The following is a 21,847-nucleotide window of genomic DNA, read 5'->3' as shown; positions in this document are numbered from 1 at the left end:
GCAGGGATCCAGATTGCGAATTTAAGAAAAAAAACAAGGACTCGAAGAGTCATCAGCATACATTGACACTTGTTTTTATCCCCTGGATTTCTAACCTCTTGATGTTCTTGTTGGATCAAATTTTAATATGGAGACAACGGACAGCCTTGTTTTACTCCTCTTAAAAGCTCAACACTTTCTGAGAAGTAAGCATTGTTTACTATTTTACGTCCGGGGTTGCTGTATATAACTTTAACCCATTTTATAAGAGATTCACCAAAATTAAAGTATTCCATGCATTTCTATATAAATTCTAATCATAATTTGTCAAACCCCTTTTTAAAATCTACTATGATCTACTATGATACCAGACCTGGTATCTTCAATGTTTCATAATGTTCAATTGTTTCAAGTAATTGTCGTACATTATCTCCAATTAAAGATTTTATTGCCTCAAAAAGTTCCTCTTCTGTAAATTATCCTTCACACCGGTCTTTCTGTAAATTTGTTAATTTTACATTATTATTATTATTATGAAAGAAATCCTTACAGCTATCATCATTCAGTGAAAATGGAGACTGAAAAGAAAACACGCTTAAAATATTTTGCTTCCTCTTTCAAAATATAATTTGTTGAATCATGGATAACTCCATTTGTAATGAGTTTCTGTAAATTCTTTTTGGTAGAATTTCTGTGTTGAAGATTCAAGAAAAATGTTATGCATTTTTCTCCATTTTCCATTCAATTTGCTTTATTTTTGTAATACATTACACTTGATCATTCTTGAATAACTACCTCCATTTCTTTTTGTTTTTCCTCTAACCTATTTTGTGCCTCTATAGTACAGTTCCATTACCATCTACCGCCACTGATACTTCTCTATTTCCTTTATTAGTCTAATCTCTTTTAACCTAAACTGCTTTTGTTTTAATGATGAGTATTGTATTGAATGGCCTCTAAAAGTACATTTGAAAGTGTCCCATACAATAAGGGGATCTGCTGTACCTACTGTATGTTGTACAAAAAAAAGTTAATTATTAATTATTTTCTCTTAGTTAACAAATTGTCATCCCAAAGGCTTTGATTAATTTTCCAATATCCCCATTCACATGGAAATTCTGTAAGAGTTATATGGAGGCCAATTAGATGGTGGTGCGGTCGCATTCAGTCTGCTATTAATACTTTTAAATCTTTTGATGCCAGGAAGAACGAGACTAGGAAGTAATCAAGACGTCTAGCTTGATTAAGCCTCCTCCATGTATATCTCACTAGGTCAGGGTTTTTCAACCTCCATATATCCACTAGTTCTAATGTATCCATGATCTTTGTAATCGCCTTAAGTGCTTGAGGGTGATCATTTGTAGAATGATTTCCTTTACGATCCATTGAGGTACTTAAAACAATATTATAATCTCCCACCATAATAATATATTATTTTGTTGCTTGTGAGCTCAATAGATTATTATATATATTTTAGAAAAAGTGTGGATCATCATTATTTGGCCCATATAGATTAATTAGCCAGATCTGTTTTTGGTCCAGTAGCATATTTAGTATAATCCATCTTCCTTGCGGATCTGTTTGCACAATCAGATCAAAATTTGTATTAATTAGTATAATCACCCCTTTTAAATTTCTTTGTCCATGACAAAAATATATTTCTCCCTCCCAGTTCTTTTTCCACCCAACCTCATCTATATTTGTAGAATGAGTTTCCTGTAAACAACAGATATTATATTCTTTCTCTTTTAGCCATGTAAAAATGTATCTTCTTTATTTATGATCTGCTAAGCCATTACAGCTTGCTATACTTATTTCCCCACTTACCATAATGATAACCAAGTTTCAATTATACTTACCACAACCAATGTTTGTAAACTTACCATTAAAAAGTACAATGATAATTAAGTGTCCATATAGCTGTATCATAATAATGTGCACTGTTAAGCATACTGTAGCTGCAACTTTGTAAACCTCCAATTGTCCTAATATTCCACCCACTAAAACCTCCCCCATATCTAGGTCTGTTGTCACTAAGACCATCAGACCATCTCCCTGACTCATGACGCACATTTGTGTCCTAAGGCAAACCCTTGGCCGCCAATTGCCATTGACCAGAGGGAAATATGGGTAGTCCCATGATAACATAATTATCTATGAGGATGCCTAAGAGAACTAACCAAATAAAATGGAAAACAGTCAGGAAAAAAATGTGTAACAATAATAACAGCACGATCTTATACATGCTAATATTTGAAAGCCCTAGCAAGGCTCTAACAGACTGACCACACTGCTTGCGTCGCGTGCGCAAGCGTTGCAAAAATAAATGTAGAAATCTAAGTTACTCAATGATTGCAGCCACACTGCTCGTGGGCGCCAACGAGCGTCTGTGTTGCCAAGGACTAAAATAGAAATCAGTTCTATTTCTGACGCAGATCGCACTGCAAGTCCTGCCTCTCCCATCTCCTTATTGGTTTATAGAAGCAGGTACCCATGTGCCATCTCCTCATTGGTTATACCCACGTGGGTGACTGAAAGACAAACAAGGTCTGTGGCGGTAATGGACCTAATTTATCAAAGATGCCAAGCGCAATATAAAGTCAAGAGAAGAAAAAGAAGAAGGAAAAAGGAACATAGATTCTAACGGCCGCTAATAACTGCAAGTAAAAATTCTGCTTAGGCATCACATTATATCCTATTGTATCATGCTATGGCTGTGCCAGAGCCAACCCCAAGCCAACCCCAGGCACTCTCTTATAGGAAAGCATACTCAAGTTCTACTCACAATCGATTCCGACACAGCCACGGCACGACAGCCAAGAACACATGCAGTACTGACAATCCAGAACGAGTAAAACTGTAAAACCAACCGCTCTCCACCCTACACATTGTTTTTAATCACCACAGCTGTTTTACACCTAGGCCTATATCATTAGGATCAAGAATATAATAGGTAGCATAAATAGCTTATATAGAAATATATAATACACCTTTCTCTCGCTTCCATATGCCAATTGTTGTATTAGTTTAACCGTCAACTTTAATCACTTTATCCCAGTGTTAACCAGCCCACATACACTAGAGACAACAACCCTGTTGACAATATCTAATCTATATATTTGCCGGTGTGTATCAGAAGAATAATCATCCTTTACATTTTTTATATTGAGATGTATTTTTTAAATGTAAAAGGTCATAACAATTATTTTAGAATCATATAGGCCTACTCCAATAGAGAACCTAGGCAGGTTTTTTAAATGATATAATCCTTTATCCTAGCCCTATAATACATCTATTCATATTTATTACAATTTAAAAGCAAATCATTCTGATTCACAACGGCAAACAAGGGCCGCACTATATAACAGCTTTTAAGTTATAATATAAACAACCTCTACAATTAGGACATATGATATTTAGCATGCACGAGAGCACCAGCTTTTCTGGATGACTGTGTCACAGTCTCGGTAGCCGATGTGAGCAAGACCTTTAAACAGTTCAACGTTCAATAAGCCGCAGGGCCAGATGGATTACCAGGACGTGTACTCAAAGCATGCGCGGATCAACTGGCAAGTGTCTTCACTGACATTTTCAAACAATTTTTTCATCCCAAAATTGTGTTTGACCAGATAAAATGCTATGATAAAATGCTAAATGTATGTGTTATGGCTTTACACCCCCTGCTATATTGTGGATAAAGAGTTACCTGTCTAACAGAACACAGAGGGTGTTCTTTAATGGAAGCCTCTCCAGATAGAATCAGGAATTCCCCAGGGCATCTGTCTAGGCCCTTTACTTTTTTTCAATCTTTATTAATGACATGCTACTGGCTTTGGCTAAAGCCAGAGTGTCTTTGTATGCAGATGACTCAACACTATACATGTCAGCTACTACAGCAAGTGAAATCACTGCAACTCTTAATAAAGAGCTGCAGTTAATTTCAGAATGGGTGGCAAGGAATAAGTTAGTCCTAAATATTTCAAAAACTGAAAGCATTATATTTGGGACAAATCAATCACTAAATCCTAAACTAAACTGCTTGAAGAAACTCTGGATTGTAAGCTGTCATTATCAAAACATGTTGATACAACAGTAGCTAAGATGTGGAGAAGTCTGTCCATAATAAAGCTTTGCTTTGTCACACCTGGCAGGCCTTAGCTTTGTCACACCTGGACTATTGTTTTGTCTAGTGGTCACGTGCCACAAAAAGGGACCTCGGAAAATTACAACTTGCTCAGAACAAGGCAGCACGGCTGGCCCTTAAATGTACACGGAGAGCTAATATTGTAAATCTCTCATGGCTCAAAGTGGGGGAGAGATTGACTTCATCACTATTGTTTTTGTAAGATGTGTTGACTTACTGAATGCACCGAGGAGTCTATTTAAACTACTAACACACAGCTCGGACACACATGCATACCCACAAGACATGCCACCAGAGGTATCTTCACAATCCCCAAGGCAGCAACTACTCTTCCTGGGTTCCAAACACATTAAGCTAATGGGGATCCCTAATAAATACAAATACTGACCCTTGGATGGTGTCAGAGTGAGGAAAGGCTGTTTCAATTATAAACAGAAGTGACCAGCTTACAGGTCAAGAGTGTATCAGAGATATAAACAATGAAACCAAGGCATTATGGTGAATGAGAACAGGTCCTATCCAGCCTTGAGTGCGAAGCTGGTTTACAGATGGACAGAGTGAAAGGCGGACAAAAAACAAAAAAGACAAAAGGTGATACACATGAGTATACAAGAGGAGGTCATGAGTTGCATCAGGTATGTTACAAGTACTGGGTTAGACTAAAAGTCTGCAAATCCACTGTGGGTTCTCAGGACCCCACAGTGAAGAACACTGACCGAAATAGCTAGCTTAAGAGAGAACTTCAGACTTGAACCCACCTCCTGTGTCAAAGTCCACGTCCTCCTCCTCCACCACGCTAACAAAATGTCCGCCATGGGGGGCAAGTGGGGGATCACTCTCCATATGAGGGCTGCTCTCTCCCCGGTTGTTGGGGAACACCTCCAGGACCGTGTGCTCCGGTCGAGGGAACACCTGGGGGGCTTGTGCCTGGGGCTGGAGCTGCTGCTGTTGTTTCACGTCCTCCAGAGGGGGCTGGTGGGGCTGGTTCCTGGGCTCAGGATCCCGGGCTGGGTAGTTGGCCGGGTACTCCCCTGGACCCGACGGACCGGATGCTGGAGGTGGCTTGCCATGGTTGTCATTTTCACGATACTGGGGGTCAGAGGTTAAAGGAAGGTCACCTCCATAGGGTTGCAGGCGGGCTTGACCTGGGAAGGCGTCATGGTCCAAGTGTGAGGGCTGGAGGAACTCTGGGATAGTGGGGGACAGGAAGTCAGGGTCGGCGATGGGTGGATAGTCCTCGTCGGGTTCTTCTTCGAAGGTTTCGGGGTACTCTGCAGTGGTGCTGTCATCGCCCTCCTGGCCTCGAGGAGGTGGTGTGGCGAGAGCACCACCCACAGAGGCGGGCACAACATTCTCGAAGGAGTAGCGGTTGCCGATGTGGAAGAGCCATACACCAGGTACGCCAGTATTGCCAACCCTGAGGAAAGGAAGAAAAGGAGAAGAAGCATCTTTATGCATTTCAGGAGAAGGAAACTGCATGTACTATCTATCTTGCTACGAAGTCCTTACATAAGGTCTCTGTAAAATGTGTCAAAACAGTTGGAACACTTAAAAACCTTAAAAACCAGCTTTATAACCTCAGATAAGCTATTCGATATGCAGTTGAAGTCAGAAGTTTACATACACCTTACCCAAATTTAAACTCAGTTTTTCACAATTCCTGACATTTAATCCTAGTAAAAATCCCTGTCTTGGGTCAGTTAGGATCACCACTTTATTTTAAGAATGTGAAATGTCACAATAATAGTAGAGGGAATGATTTATTTCAGCTTTTATTTATTTCATCACATTCCCAGTGAGTCAGAAGTTTACATACACTCAATTAGTATTTTGTAGCATTGCCATTAAATTGTTTAACTTGGGTCAAACGTTTCAGGTAGCCTTCCACAAGCTTCTCACAATAAGTTGGGTGAATTTTGGCCCATTCCTTCTGACAGAGCTGGTGTAACTGAGTCAGGTTTGTAGGCCTCCTTGCTCACACACGCTTTTTCAGTTCTGCCAACAAATGTTCTATGCGATTGAGGTCATGGCTTTGTGATGGCCACTCCAATACCTTGACTTTGTTGTCCTTAAGCCATTTTGCCACAACTTTGGAAGTATGCTTGGGGTCATTGTCCATTTAGAAGACCCATTTGCAACCAATCTGACTGATGACTGATGTCTTGAGATGTTGCTTCAATATATCCACATCATTTCCCCCCCTCATAATGCCATCTATTTTGTGAAGTGCACCAGTCCCTCCTGCAGCAAAGCACCCCCACAACATGATGCTGCCACCCCCGTGCTTCACGGTTGGGATGGTATTCTTCGGCTTACAAGCCTCCCCCTTTTTCCTCCAAACATAACGATGGTCATTATGGCCAAACAGTTCTATTTTTGTTTCATCAGACCAGAGGACATTTCTCCAAGAAGTAACATTTTTGTGCGCAGTTGCAAACCGTAGTCTGGCTTTTTTATGGCGGTTTTGGAGCAGTGGCTTCTTCCTTGCTGAGCAGGCTTTCAGGTTATGTCAATATAGGACTCGTTTTACAGTGGATATAGATACATTTGTACCTGTTTCCTCCAGCATCTTCAAAGGTTCTTTATGTCACGCACTGACCATAGAGAGCCTTTGTTTCTCTATGGTGTAGTAGGTCAGGGTGTGACTGGGGGTATTCTAGTTTATTATTTCTATGTGGGGTTCTAGTCTATTATTTCTATGTTGGTGATTTGTATGATTCCCAATTAGAGGCTGCTGGTAAACGTTGTCTCTAATTGGGGATCATATTTAAGTACTGTAATTTCTGGACTATTAAGCGCACCTGAATATAAACCGCACCCACTGGATTTAAAAAATATATGTATTTTGTACATAAATAAGCTGCACATGTCTATAAGCTGCAGGTGCCTACCGGTACATTGAAACAAATTAACTTTACACAGCCTTTAAACGAAACACGGCTTGTAACAAAATAAATAGGCTTTTAAACGAAACACGGCTTGTAACAAAAATAAATAGGCTTTAACGAAACACGGCTTGTAACAGAAATAAATAGGCTTTTAAACGAAAAATGGCTTGTAACAAAAATAAATAGGCTTTAACGAAACACGGCTTGTAAATTATTATTTTTTAAATAGCAGTAAACAGTTGCCTACCAAGAAAGTCATTGGTCACTATCTTCCTCCTCCTTTGCACTGAAACCACTGAAGTCATCTCCTTCGGTGTCGGAGTTGAATAGCCTCAGAATTGCTTCATCCGATGTTGGATCGTTTTCATTGTCGCTCTCGTCACTTTTATCCGGGGGCAAATTCCCTGCTGAGCTCATGCTGCCCTCTTCAACACGCAGCAGTCCAGCCTTTCGAAACCCGTTGATGATAGTGGATTTTTTGACAATGCTCCACGCTGTCAGGACCCATTGGCAGACTTGACCATAAGTTACTCTTCGCATGCAGTGGGAGGCTTGTCATCCAAGCCTCCCACTGAACACGGAGCGCCACCTTAAATGCGATTTACACTGATGTCGAGTGGCTGCAAATACTTTGTTGTGCCCCCAGGAATCACAGCTGGAATTGAGTTTGTCCTCTTGATGGCTTCTTTCACAGAATCTGTTATGTGGGCCCTCATGCTGTCCAACACGAGCAATGCCTTGTTGTTGTGAAAGAATCCTCCCGGTCGCTTGCCGTAACACTCCGTATGCCATTCATTCATTAGGCCTTCCGTCATCCATCCTTTCTTGTTGACTTTCACAACAATGCATTTCTCCGTGTCCTTGCCATGATGAGGGTGACAAAATGACTACCGTAATCAGAATGATGGGAAGTTTGAGCACGCTCGACTTACGTCACATTATGTGACAGTGCTCAGTTTTTTGGCGGCATGATTCTTGTGAAAGCGGGAAAAATCCATAAATTTGCCGCGTCATTGCATAAGCCGGGAGGTTCAAAGCGTGGGAAAAAAGTAGCGGCTTATAGTACGGAAATTACGGTAGTTATTGTTCCCACCTGTGTTTGTGGGATATTATTTTGTGTACCACGTAGTCACGTTTTGTTGTTTCTTTGTTGTTTTGTTGTGCGGTTCACTTACTTACATAAAAAAGATGTGAAACCCAGATCACGCTGCACGTTGGGCCGAGTATGCTTCCAAGACAATTGTGACAGAATATCCCACCACAACAGGACCAAGCAGCGTGCTCAGGAGGATAAGGTATCCTAGACTTGGGAGGAGATATTGGATGGGAAGGGATCCTGGACTTGGGAGGAAATCCTGGCAGGACAGGATCGCCTTCTTTGGCGGCAGACACAAGGAGAGAAGGGAGGACAGCGACGGCGCCAGGGTTCATGGCCACATGGAAAGCCAAAGAAACAGCGCAATTTTTTGGGGTGGGGGCACAAGGGGTAGCCGAGGAGTGAACCAGAGCCAGTCTGGGAGAAGAGGGAGAAACTGGACAAGAGTGAACGGATAGAGTCAGAGACCGTTAGTGAGTGGATGGAGATATTGGAGGAGATAGAACGGAGAGAGTTGTGGAGTTGGTGGAAGATGCCCTAAGGAGCGTGTTAGCAGTTTAATGCCACCTGAGTCAGCTCCCCGTACTCGTCCTGAGGAGCGTGCTATTAGTCTGGTGAAATCTGTGCCGGCTCCAAGCACCTGGTCTCCAGTACACATCCACAGCCCAGTAAGTCATGTGCCAGCTCTCCACACTTGCTTTGAGGAGCGTGTAATTTGTCCGGTGCCATGTGTGCCGGCTTTACGCACCAGGTCTCCAGTGCGCCTCCACAGCCCAGTACGTCCTGTGCCAGCTCCCCGCACTCGCCTTGCGAAGTGTGTCATCGTTCAGGTACAATTGAGCGAGGTGAACCATAAGGTCACACAGTTGTAGAAAAAGTACTTAATTGTCATAGACACTCCCTGCGGGATCTGGTTTCCTTCTTCCGGCTATACGCACCAGGTCTCCAGTACGCCTCCACAGCCCAATACGTACTGTGCCAGCTCCACGCACTGCGTCTCCCCAGTCCGGTACGTCCTGTACCAGCTCCTCGCACAAACCCTGAAGTGCGTGTCACCAGTCCGGTGCCACCTGTTCCGGCCCTACGCACCAGGCCTACAGTGCGTATTCCCAGTCCAGAGCTCCCGGTGACGGTCCATAGTCCGGAACCTCCTGCGACGGTCCACAGTCCGGATCCTCCTGCAATGGTTGCAGTCCGGAACCTCCTGCAACGGTCCACAGTCCGGAACCTCGGCTCGAGTATGCTTCCAACGACAATCGTGACACTTTACTGTTGTTCTGGGATTTATTTGCACTTTTAGCACCAAAGTACGTTCATCTCTAGGAGACAGAACGCGCCTCCTTCCTGAGAGGTATGACGGCTGCGTGGTCCCATGGTGTTTATACTTGCGTACTATTGTTTGTACAGATGAATGTGGTACCTTCAGGCATTTGGAAATTGCTCCCAAGGACTTGTAACCGAGACTTGTGGAGGGCCGCAATTTTTTTTCTGAGGTCTTGGCTGATTTCTTTTGATTTTCCCATGATGTCAAGCAAAGAGGCACTGAGTTTGAAGGTAGGCCTTGAAATGCACAGGTACACCTCCAATTGACTCAAATTATGTTAATTTTGTTAATTAGCCTATCAAAAGCTTCTAAAGCCATGATGTCATTTTCTGGAGTTTTCCAAGCTGTTTAAAGGCACAGTCAACTTAGTGTATGTAAACGTCTGACCCACTGTAATTGTGACACAGTGAATTATAAGTGAAATAATATGTCTGTAAACAATTGTTGGAAAAATTACTTGTGTCATGCACAAAGTAGATGTTCTAACCGACTTGCCAAAACTATAGTTTGTTTACAAGAAATTTGTGGAGTGGTTGAAAAATGAGTTTTAATGACTACAACCTAAGTGTATGTAAACTTCCGACTTCAACTGTAACTAACTCTATGTTTGGGACTTATGACATAAGGAGTAGTGATGTCCTGTACTTACTGGTAGAGGTTCTTTAGACTCTGCTCATTGCTGGTGACGCTGTAGTAGGGTCCCTCCATCCGAGAAAATATGAAGGACACTTCTCCTCTGCTAAAGCCAACTCTAGCCGGCAGCTCAATCTCCACATTGTAGGACTCTTTAGGGCGCGTCCCAAAGAAATGCAGTCCGTCCTCGGGGTAGAGGAAGAGGGCATAGGAGTCATTCTCATCGTACGCCACCACCGCCTGGAACGTGTTCAACTACAGAGGAGATAAGAGGGTGGAGTAAGTGCACTGTTCGCACAATGCCCTTTTAGTTTGCAATCTTGCATTTTACCTTTACAGTTTCATTGGAAATGTTTTGCATGGCATTTACTGTTCATGGAATTTGAAGACGCTTTTATTTCAAGTGACTAGCTAACAGCAGTGTTTTTCCTAAGTACATGGAGAAGCCAGCCAGAGTTCTCCGAGCTCGGGGTGTCCGGGGTGCCATGCCCCCCTAAGTAATTTTTTGCTGAACGAGCTCTATTTTGGTGGCCTCTGGCACATTCTAATGCCTTGATTCCATCTGAAATACAAAGCTAAATTATTGAATAGTTTAACAACTTTACCTCCCAGATTGGTAAAATGAGTTGTGGTATTGAGTAGAAAGATGACTTTACAATTTGAAATTAATTCAGTGTATGTTTAATTGTTTTTGATATCGTCTAGGCCTAGGCCTATATGATCAGGGCTATTTTCTAAGAGAACATTTAAGGGATACAAAATGACATATTGGTTTCCTTACCCTGTAAGCAGTCAAGGTATGACAGCAATCCTGGCTTTAGTTTAGTTTCCCTGGCACTGTTCCACATGATATGATTGCTTTCTTTTAGCTTTCTTTTATTAGGCATTTTCTCAGCTATCTGCAACTGTCACTGATCTATTTCACCTGTCCTTGTGCTTGTCACCAACCCCCTCCAGGTGTCACCCATTTCCCCCATTATCCCCTGGGTACTTATACCTGTGTTCTCCGTCTGTCTGTTGCCAGTTTGTCTTGTTTGTTCAAGTCAACCAGCATTTTGGCTCAGCTCCTGCTTTTTCCCCATCTCTCTTTTTCTCATCTTCTTGGTTTTGACCCTTGCCTGTCCTGACTCTGAGCCTGCCTGCCGTCCTGTGCCTTTGCCCCACTACTGTCATTTGCCTGCCCCTGTTGTTGCAATAAACATTGTTACTTCAACACAGTCTGCACTTGGGTCTTACCTGAAACCTGATAGCAACATATATGATGAAGCATGTGTTTCTGCTACACAGAAACTACTACTCCATTGTCTACACTTTCATTAAATAAGTAGGTCTATATCAATATCTTTAACAAATAGCATATAAGTATCATGGGCTTTTATAATAATTCAATATTTATTTTATCATATTTTGGACCAGAAAAAAAGCTCTCTCCACTACCAATTGTTCCTGCAGTGAGGATTCACCATCTTCATCGAATGTTTTCAAAATGTAACTGCAGATAATGGCCAAACAGAAATGGTAGACTACCAGAATACAAATTAGGGAGCCACTTGAATGGCTCTCTTACTGATGCGATTCTATGTACAAGAGGACCGTTTTCGTTAGCATGATGCTAACGGTACACAAAGTGGTTGATGCGCACCCCGCACACACATAGAGACAGGGGCATTCTCATGGAAAAAGTAGCTGGCTGTTTAGCCAACGGCCGGTGCTTATGGAAAACATTGGAACAGAATAAAAATGGGTATTTTGGACTCCCATTGACATCAATGTATGATTCACACAAAAGTTGACATTTTGTGTATAAGTCTCAAGTAAGGATTTAACCGTGTAAGCAACAAACTGTGGTAGCATTATCTGTGCAATAACAGAAGTGTTTAGAGTCCAGAATCAAAAAGACACTTCTTTAAGAGCCAACTGAAAGTGAACAGAGCTTCAATCAAACTCTGTAACAGCTCTTTCCAAGTACAGTATAGTACAGTGCACTGGATTCCATTTCTTATCCTCTGCCTATTAGTGCCCAGGGGACAGACAGTCATCTTCTAACATTTTAACACTCACTCCCCATGTTTAAACTTCACACCACTCTCCCCCCGACCCCCCACTCCAAAATGTTGACCGAATATCATTCCTGTCCTCCAACTTTTACAGGAGCGTCACCGTTTTTACAAGCCGGGGTTTCTCACCAAATGTGCCCCCACCGGAAACATTTCCCCCAATGCCCTTTATGGAGTTTTTTAAAGGCTGTCCTCTTCCCCCTCCAAGCTGGTTTTCACACCCTTTTTAAAGAGGTCCAGCACACCACTAAAAGGCTTAAAAGACCATAATTAAATGTGTAGCGGGCTTGTGAGGGGAACCGCTCTTGATGTCTTGTCTCGTGCAATTTGTTATTATTACAAGCAGTGTGGTTTTCTGAGCCGTTTAATTAAATGTGTGGGAAGTGTGGGAATACAAAAACTTCAAGAGAGCGGCTGAGTGGGGGTTACGTCTTAAACCGTTGAAGAGGAGAAGACGACTTCTCGATGGCCACACACAGTTTACAGACCTAGACTGATATAGTTTGGGAATGAGAGCAAATGGTGATAGAGGCCCATATCTCACCCAGCATGGTATTTTCAACTTTGAGGACAGAGATGCCCCCCCAACCTCTCTTATCTCTCCCTAGACCTGTATGAAATCCCCCCCCCCCAGCTCTAGTAATTCAAGAAGCTATCCCAGAGCATAGCTATCAACTTCATCACCACTGTCACAGTAAAAACAACCCCCTCCTCTACCCTCATTCCCCCATTCCAGACCCCAGAGACAATCGTGCATCTGGTTCAGAGAGAGAGGGAGTGAGAATAGAGAAAGGGAGAGAGAATAGAGAGAGATGTGTGAGAGAAAGAGAGAGAAAGAAAACAGAGAAATAGTGAGAAAAGCAAGAGACAGAAAGACAAGAGACAGACAAGAGAGAAAGACCCTCAGGCTTACTAATTCCACAGCCCCCCAACCTACCCCAACCTACCCCCGCCACAGAAAAGTTCCCTAATTACAAGACCACACTGCCTCGGAGCAGCTTTAGAAAACAAGCCCATATGCAAGATTGTTTAAAGATGTTATTGTAAATTACTCTTCCCACGTGTGGCTATAGGACGAGGACAAGCTTAGATGGGGGGGGTGGCAAGCATACATTTGGGGGAAGGGGGTGTTGGAATTGATGTGGAGGTAGGGGACTGGTAATGGAGACACTGTGCCGAGCCTGATGAGATGATAGCACCCAGACCCTCTCATTGTTGAGATTTGCTCCAAATCCTCAAGGTTTAGAGCAGACTTCCACCACTGCATGTTTGCTCAAGGGCTAACACTTCAACAGACCTCCAACAATCTCTACCCCCCCCCCCCACACACACACCCACCACCAACCCCAACCCCAGCAGGGGGTATAGGGAGGTGGGGAGATGGACATCTGGAGCTGGGGGTGGTTGCAGAGGCTTGGATGAGCTGGAGAGGTGGTAGGCTGGAGAGCTGTGTTGTTCCAAGAGATAAAGCCATTCCAATCCCAAAGGAAAACACAGAGGGATCATCCAGAGGTTTTTCCTTTCCCCTTGAAATGTCGCTTCCCCTCCTCCGAAACGAAGTGAAACACACTGGCTGGCACACTCTCTTCTTCCCCTCCACGTTCGGTCAAGCGGAAACATAGTAAATAACCAAAAGCCAGAGGAAGAGCGTGTGCTTTTACTGTAGAGTCCAACTCCTACACACACATGCGCACAGAAAACACACATGCACAAACACACAGAAAAACACACACACAAACTTCATTAATACTGTCTATCGAAGATGTTCAAGGAGTGTATTCCTGGTCATGTCACAGCAACACTTGAACTGGAGACTACCACAAGGATCTGTTGGGTGAGTCAGTGATGACTAGGGGCCAGTCTGGGATCGGAGCACACAAACACACAGAGACACAGACACACCAGACATCTCCCAGACCCTCTTGAGGTGGGTGTGTGTGAGAGAGGAATGGCAAAAATGCCACAAGACAGATGCCGTTGTTTGTTTGTTGCCAGGTTTTCAGGCAGCGTCCGCAGCTGCAGACGAGCAGGCTGCCAACCAGTCCATTAGGCATTTCCAACGATATGGGAACTCACACACACACAGACGGACAGATGGACAGACACACAGGGACGGACAGACAAGAACACACACACATGCACACAGGGTTGCCAGACAGGTCTGCTAATTTTACAGCCCGCTTTCATGTTCTCTTAGACCAATGTAATAAAATGTGGGGATAGGTTGTGGTTTAGGGGGACAAAATCTGGTTTTGGCACCAATACCCCCTGAACATGATCCAACAGAAACAGAACAGTAAGGCCTCTAATCAACAAGCTGTATGGTTTTGATTCAGATTGTTTGGTTTATCTGGTGTCTGGGGGAAAGAGAGGGTGGAACTCATGTTCCCTTGCACTTAGAGACTTCAACAAGAAGGGAGGTGTTTCCAAGGAGGACTCTTGTTAAGGGCAAGAGCAGAGGCGTCCCCAGAACTAATAAATAACAAAAGACAATATTTCCAGTGTGCCTTCACAGCTGTCTGTTCTCTCTCACTGAGAGAGTAGGCGTGGGCCCTGGTCCAACAGAAAAGCCTATTCATTCACGCGCATTAGAATCACTAGGCGACACTGAATATTGTGGCTGTTCAAGTCAGTGGGACTTTCCTCATTACACACATGTGCACGCAAGCATGTACGCACATACACAAAAATCTGAAGTCAATCCATATCAACCTGAGGGACCCCCCCCTCATAGCGAACAACCAGTCACTCTTAGCCTACCTGTGGGTAGTGACTCAGCTTTTCATGGTGGGATGGAACAAAAGCTGTTTGGCATCGCTGTACTGCCCCGGCTGGAAAGGGGACCCTTTAAAAACGTAATTATCTGAGCCCCGGCTGAAAGATAGAACGTGTACGTTTCTCCAGATTCCAAGAGTCCATGAAATAGCAGCTGAAGGGAAAATCTTGGTATTTTTCATGAAAGGTATTGCATTATTGGTGTACTGTGTCTAAGACAACACTTTCACAAACATTACCCTCATGCTTAGCGAACATATTAGTTAATCCAATTGACCCTTTGCTAAACCCCGCCCCCCTTCTAACCACTGGGCAAAATCCCCTCACAATGATTTCATACTGTGTTTTTAATACACAATGAAATTAAACACAAACGACCCTTTGCTAATCATGAAGTGGTGGACTGTCATTACAATTGCTTCCCGGGAACCTGGTAAAATGATGTTTGTAGTGTGGATAGCCACTGAATGGCTCTGAATCAGCATGCAGTCAAAGCTATAACCACTTTTGGAGCTAACTAGTGCTCTCAAACCATAACCTGATGTTGACAGCAGATGGGAGTTGTATTCAAAACTGCTAACTTTGCTAGCTAATATACATTTTGAGAAAACAAGTTATATTAATTGGTTAGCTAGCTAGCGTAAGCCATGTTTGGTGGTCAATGAGACTGCAAGCTAGCTAACCAGCGAGGTAGCAAACAATGTAACAAAAGTATAATTTTAGATTCGAAAAATACTCCATCAAGACACTGCATTTCAGGAATCACAGTAGCAAGTACTACTGGTGCACTGTTCAATTATTTAGTTATTTTTTAAAGAAAAGTTTCAGTTTTGCTATAGCCCTCACGGTCTTTTATGCAATTTAAACATGAGCTTGTGAGCTTTTCCGAGGCGTCGGACCCTACAGCAGTTGCCATCCATTGGAGCGATGCAATTGGTGGCCCAAAATCCCGGGGCAGGGATTAGCAAAGGTTCAATTATAAATGGGATAAGTGAAATCTAGGTTTGTATTCTGTGAATATGTCTATCCAGGACCTTATAGATTCTAGAACAAGCAACCCTAAGAGCTATCAGTGTGATGTACAAGCCACTATAGCCTGTCTGTGCGATTTGAATCCAATACATTGAATATATAAATTTATGAAGTAAAGCCCAAGCATTATGATAATGACTGTTAGCACTAGCAGTGGCAGTCTCACACTGCTCCCCTATTAGAAAGCACAAGCCTCTCCATTGAGCAGGGGGCAAGAGTATGGTTTCTCTGGTTTCTCCCCATAGACTTATATCAAGTGTTTTTATAGTGAAAGGTAACACTCCACAGAGGCTCTACAGAGAATAAGACTCCGAAACATCTGATCGGATTCTAGGATCTTGGCACAGTCAGAGTAGAGTAGATGTTATCTGATTAAACCAAGCTGCTTTCTACGTTTTTGTCCTCATAATCTCTGCAATATCTCTTTAGTAGCTAGCCAGAAATATGCACTCTTAATGATAAGTTACATGCCTAATGGAGGGTTTGAGAGACTTTCACATAACATGTTTTTCTGTGAGTAATACATGACGATACCATAGAAATATAATTACTTGAACATTGACTTGAATGGGAATATCCATTCTAGTAGTTCTATTTCTATGGGTAATACACATACTATGATGACTTGATCCCTAATAGACTGTGAGGGTGGGAGAGAGATGCCCAGTCGCCCTTGGGGGTAGGAGGGGGACGAAGGGTAGAGGGATCGAGGGGCGACGAGTTGAAGTGGACGGCTGATGACCTGGATTGATGACCTCTGGCCAGTGACCAAAGGTCAAGAGGCAGTTTAGGGATGAGGGAGACCCAAATCCCTAGAGGGAGGGAGGGGGGAGGTAGTCATGTATACTTAGTAACTCCCTACAGGCTACAGACTCCGCTACAGAGAGATAGACGGACCGATAGAAAGACAGACAAACAAAATGATAGACAGACGGCCAGCCAGGTGCACAGACAGCTAGTCATACAGGCAGACTCACTCTATCGGATGGCCCGGTGGCACGCGTCACCTCCTCATATGCGGCAACGTTCTCCCATGTGGCGATGACGGCATGCGTGGGTGTGAAGTGGCCGCCGGGGAAGCCCCGGTGCACCTCCTGTGCCACCCGGTTGAGAAGGGTGGGCGACTCGGTGACTCGGTAGTAGATGGCACCATTCCCCTGGCTGGTGTCGATGTCTGCCAGGAAGGGGGCGATGACGGGGAAGTCGGTGGGGAAGCCATCGTCCACGTACTGCTTCTCCATAGGCAGGTCCTGGGCTGAGATGATGCCATTGGTTGCCACCTGGAGAAGAATGAATGGGGAAAGAGTTGCAGTGTGGGAAATAGGAATGAGTGCTGAATAGCAAATCGACCCCTAATTTAACCTGGGAGGTCACATTGAGATTGACATCTATTTTTAACAAGTGAACCCTGGCCCCTAGGCACTCCTGTAGATCTGAAACTGTTTAATGAATGGATACAATAGAGCAAAAAATGTAATCCAGCCTATCATAGGGCGAGCTGGCGTAAATTAGATAGCTTATCCAATCCTTCCCAGCTAGAGGATGCCTTAGGGGTTTGGAGTTAGGGATGAGGGGCAATTTGGAATTCAATATTTATTGCTCTAAAGGCCAAAGGGAAGACCTCTCAAGAAGTGTGTTAGACTCAGTGATAGTACAGCTGTTGTAAGGGTTACCAGATCCTACAAAGGACTTTTTTTCACCTTGGTGTCAAAAACATGCACTTTAGCTCAGCGATTCTCAACTGGTGGGTCAGTAAAAATAAATAAACAATGATACTAATGTTTCTTTAAAATAAAAAAATACTCCAGTCTGAACTTAAACCTGTAACAAATTGTGTAGAAATTATAATGAACTTACATTTTTTTATCTTTTAATCTTAACATTTTTTCTTTAATCACAATGTTTTCAATATAGGGCAATTTGCAGCACAATTTTTTGTTGATTTGGTGGTCTCGCAGTGATTTTATTAACATTCTTCATCAAGAGTATGGGCAAAAATGTTGTCATATAATAGCAATTACTATTAATATAGCATTAAAAATAGTTTTCCCGATTGTATTTCGTCGATTCTTTTTCGCGATGCGAATATTGGGTCGCGGCTGAGACAACCTGGTTCCCGTGACAAAACCAGTTGAAAACCGCTGCTAACTGATAATTGTTTTCAAAACGGACAAATATATATATATTTGAGTCGAGTTGTCTGTCTGGCGAATTGTGCCTTGATATTTCTATGCTCTGAGAAAAGTTACCATGTGTAAAATACATTTCCTCAGATAGTTTATAGAGTTGAAAACAAGTTTATTCTGACATGCAGCACTAAATATTGCTTTGTTGTACTACATTTAATGTAAAATGTTAGTTTTACAACTCTTTCGCTGACTCCGAATGGATTCTAACAAGTGATCTATTGATATGAGTAAATGGGTGATTTTCCCATGGGAGTTCAACTCTGACAACCTTGAAGGGGTAGCGACTCAATGGTCACAGATTCCTAAGAGTAACTTAATGGAAAGATACACCCATTTTGAATGTCGTATCGTCTTTGTGCATCTCTGAGTGATGTTTGATCGATTCCTGGGATCATTTCAGTTGTTCATGTGTATATCTGAGATATTCGCCATTTAAGTAGGCAAAAATACAGCCAATATGACGCATTATGCAAAACGTGTCAGACCGGCTAAATGTCTGCCTGCTTAAACGGCGAATAGCCCAGATACACATAAAAACATTAAATGACCATGGGAATCGATAGAATATCGCTCAGAGATGCACAAATACGATATAACATTCAAATGGTTGAATCTTTCCTTTAATGAACTCATGTAACAGATGCAAAGAAAGCAAGTGTTTCATGATTGGTACATAGAACCAAAATACTAAATTGAATGATTAATAATAATTATTCAAATGTCCTTATATATCGGCATATTTTCCTAGTCCATCATGTCCAAAATCGACCCATTGACAATGACAAAGTCTTATTTAGAAACAGTAGGCTATGCTACGAGTAATGAGATGTTATTAATTTAATAATTTCCTTACCCTGAATTTGCCTAGTTAAACTCTATGTTCACATGCAATGTACCTCGACAGAACACCGTTTGACACGTTTTAAAATATTACTAAACGTGTTATTTATTTCTTAAGTGACCGTACTAGGAAATTTCTCTTGACATATTAATTATCGTGCTCATATATGTGCAATGACCAAGAACCCCAAATGTACCCCGAATGCTTAGTGTTCAAGGCAAATATTAGTCATAGTTCATACTCACGTATAGCTCATTGAACTGCGACTCATAGAAATAGAGAGGTCTCTTCAACGCGAGTACTTTGGACGTCTCGTCGTCCCCCTCCTGTAGAGTCAAATCGCCGCTCAGTGTCCCATAAGGAAATATATATTTCCTCTGAATGGCTGTTACAAGATGAACAGTCCACGACAACTGAAGTAGAAATATCATTAATTTTCCCATCGCCATTATAAATGTTTTAAAAGCTATGCATTGATCTAACAGAGGTTGATAGGAATTCAGCGGGCGGCTCTTGCATCTAGATAAGAAGAAGCGGACACCGCGACAGAGGGTTCTATAGGAATTTCAACCCACATAAACTTCTACGTCTGACCCAAGCTTTCCCGAAGTTAAGCGGGAGGGATTTAAAAGTTTAGGGACTGTTGATTGGTTCCACTTGTCTTGACTGGCAAGATCCTGGACACCATCTGGTTTCCATTGGGAAAAGAAAAATAGCATTTTTAAATCCACACGACCTTTTCGCAACTATTATCCACAACAATTAATGGGAACGTTAGATACATTATTGACAGGATGTTCATTGTTGAACTTTAGTTATAACAATGTAATTAATATAATTATTTCACACGGTTTATAATTATAAACATTTTATATATCAGTTCTCGTGGGTTCATGTCTCTTTTTTTGTTCAAGGCTAGCCCATTGATGAGAGAGAGAGATATTGTATATTATCTACCTTGCTTGCTTTGACAATGTTAACATATGTTTCCCATACCAATAAAGCCCATTGAATTGAATTGAATTGAATTGAATTGAGAGAAAGAGAGAGAGACCAGGGCCTCGTTTTGCAGTTGCGATGTAATTTAAGCATTCCCAATGGGCACATACTGATTGAATCAACGTTATTTCCACATAATTTTTACGAAATTACGTTGAATTTACGTCTGTCTCTAGTGGGTCACGATGATCATACCAGATGGATCTTTATTTACTAGCCAACTTAAAGGACAATTCCGCCACTTTTCAACCTCATATTCATCATCTCCAGCACCAAACCAGTGTCTACATATGTGAAAAGAGCGCATTTCTATGAGCTGTGGTTAAAAAGAAAGGTCCTTCTCTGTGATTATGTTTACATGCACACTAATAATTCATTATGTTTACATGCACACTAATAATTCAATATTTAACTGATTATGGCAGTAGGCCAAGTATGGCAACAGTCATGTAAACACTTTACTCTGCTTACCTTAATCAACTTCAATTTTAAAAAATTGAAGGAAGCATAAGCTGATTAAAACCACTGGTTTTCTGACCAATCTTTTGATGTATTATTACGAACTGGCAATGACTGACCCAGCAGACTCGGATCAGCTCCGCAACGTTATCTCAGTTGGAGCGAACCAATCAGGACTTGGAGACGGCTCTTCCTTGCCTCGTCTCTGCCAACCCAACCACCTGGAGCCAGCAACTCATGTGGGTGGAATACGCCCGTAAGACCCTTTCCTGCTTGGCCACTGGTCTCTCGCCCTTCAAGTATTCCTTGGGATATCAGCCCCTGCTCTCCCCTGCGCAAGAGGAAAAAGTCAGCATACCCTCTGCTCAGATGTTTGTCCGCAGATGTCGCCATACCTGGAAGAGAGCCTGGGCGGTTCTCCTGAAGACCACATCCAGGTATCAGCTCGGGCAGAGGGTATGGCTTTCCACTCGGGACCTAGCCCTCCTGATGGAGTCCTGTAAACTTTACCCCCCTTTCATCGGCCCTTTCCCCATCTCTAAAATCCTTAGCCCCTCTGCTGTTTGTCTTCTGTTGCCCCACACCCTCACCATACATCCGACTTTTCAATTGTCTAAGATTAAACCTCTGTCTCACAGCCCTTTGTAATCCTGTTTTTTCTAGCCTTCCCAGTTCAGACCTTTCTGCTTGTCCTGACCCTGATCCTGCCTGCGGTCCTGTACTTGCCTGTCCTCAGCCAGAGAGTTTGATTCTGTTTTAGGAAATGGATGATGATGATGATGAGACAAATAATGAAGGGGCAAGTCACAAATATAATGCACTTTTATCATACTATTCAGACATTACCTGCTTAAGGTGGGAGCATGTATTTACTCCAGCTTGGCATTCCTATGCTGTTATCCTCAACTTCCAAGTCCACCACAGGGACCTTGCTCCCTCTGTCAATCGAGGTATTAACCTGAGTGATTACAATGTCAGTTAGCCCACACTTCCATCTCAAAATCAAAACCTCTCCCTGTGTTGATATTTGTCCTTACCTGTGTGTAGGAGATACTCCATGAGTCGCCCCTGGAGAAATTCCTTCCCTCTGCCCTCGGAGAGTAAGAACTCTGTCAGGAAATGAAATATGTCAAATTGTATGCTGATGATAATGTGTTTGTAATTGTTTGTTTGTGTCCTCACATCTTTGTGGTAAGTTGTGCTGTTGTTTTTGTCCACAGAATTTCAGAGAAAGGTTCTCTTCCTCCTGACTGAAATCAGGGCAAAGATGAAGAACTGTGAGCGACGAGTCACAACTGCTGGAAAACCTCTCATCCAGACTTCAAAGCTGAATTGTAGCTCTAAAGATGTTTTTTTTTCAGTGGGGATGCATTAACATGCATTAAGAAAGAGTTCTAAACAGCAACATCCCTTCACTGATAACATTCTCTC

General features: G+C 42.6%; 1 protein-coding gene across 3 annotated transcripts in view; it reads right to left on the bottom strand.

The window, feature by feature from the left end:
- nid2a (nidogen 2a (osteonidogen)) overlaps positions 1–19,534 on the bottom strand; it is a 99,785-nt gene extending 80,251 nt beyond the window's left edge. For all 3 annotated transcript variants that reach the window (XM_020500804.2, XM_020500806.2, XM_020500805.1), the window contains exons 1-4: positions 19,204–19,534; positions 16,906–17,208; positions 10,081–10,319; positions 4,882–5,540 (exon numbers count right to left, since the gene is read on the bottom strand). In XM_020500804.2, coding sequence (XP_020356393.1) covers positions 4,882–5,540; positions 10,081–10,319; positions 16,906–17,208; positions 19,204–19,407 — 1,405 coding nt within the window. In that variant the 5' untranslated portion in view covers positions 19,408–19,534. The remainder of the gene's footprint in view (positions 1–4,881; positions 5,541–10,080; positions 10,320–16,905; positions 17,209–19,203) is intronic.
- Between the last annotated feature and the right edge of the window lie 2,313 nt (positions 19,535–21,847).

The sequence above is a fragment of the Oncorhynchus kisutch genome, linkage group LG14 (assembly GCF_002021735.2).
Source record: "Oncorhynchus kisutch isolate 150728-3 linkage group LG14, Okis_V2, whole genome shotgun sequence".
NCBI lineage: Eukaryota > Metazoa > Chordata > Actinopteri > Salmoniformes > Salmonidae > Oncorhynchus > Oncorhynchus kisutch.
This window is presented reverse-complemented; position numbering and strand designations above follow the sequence as displayed.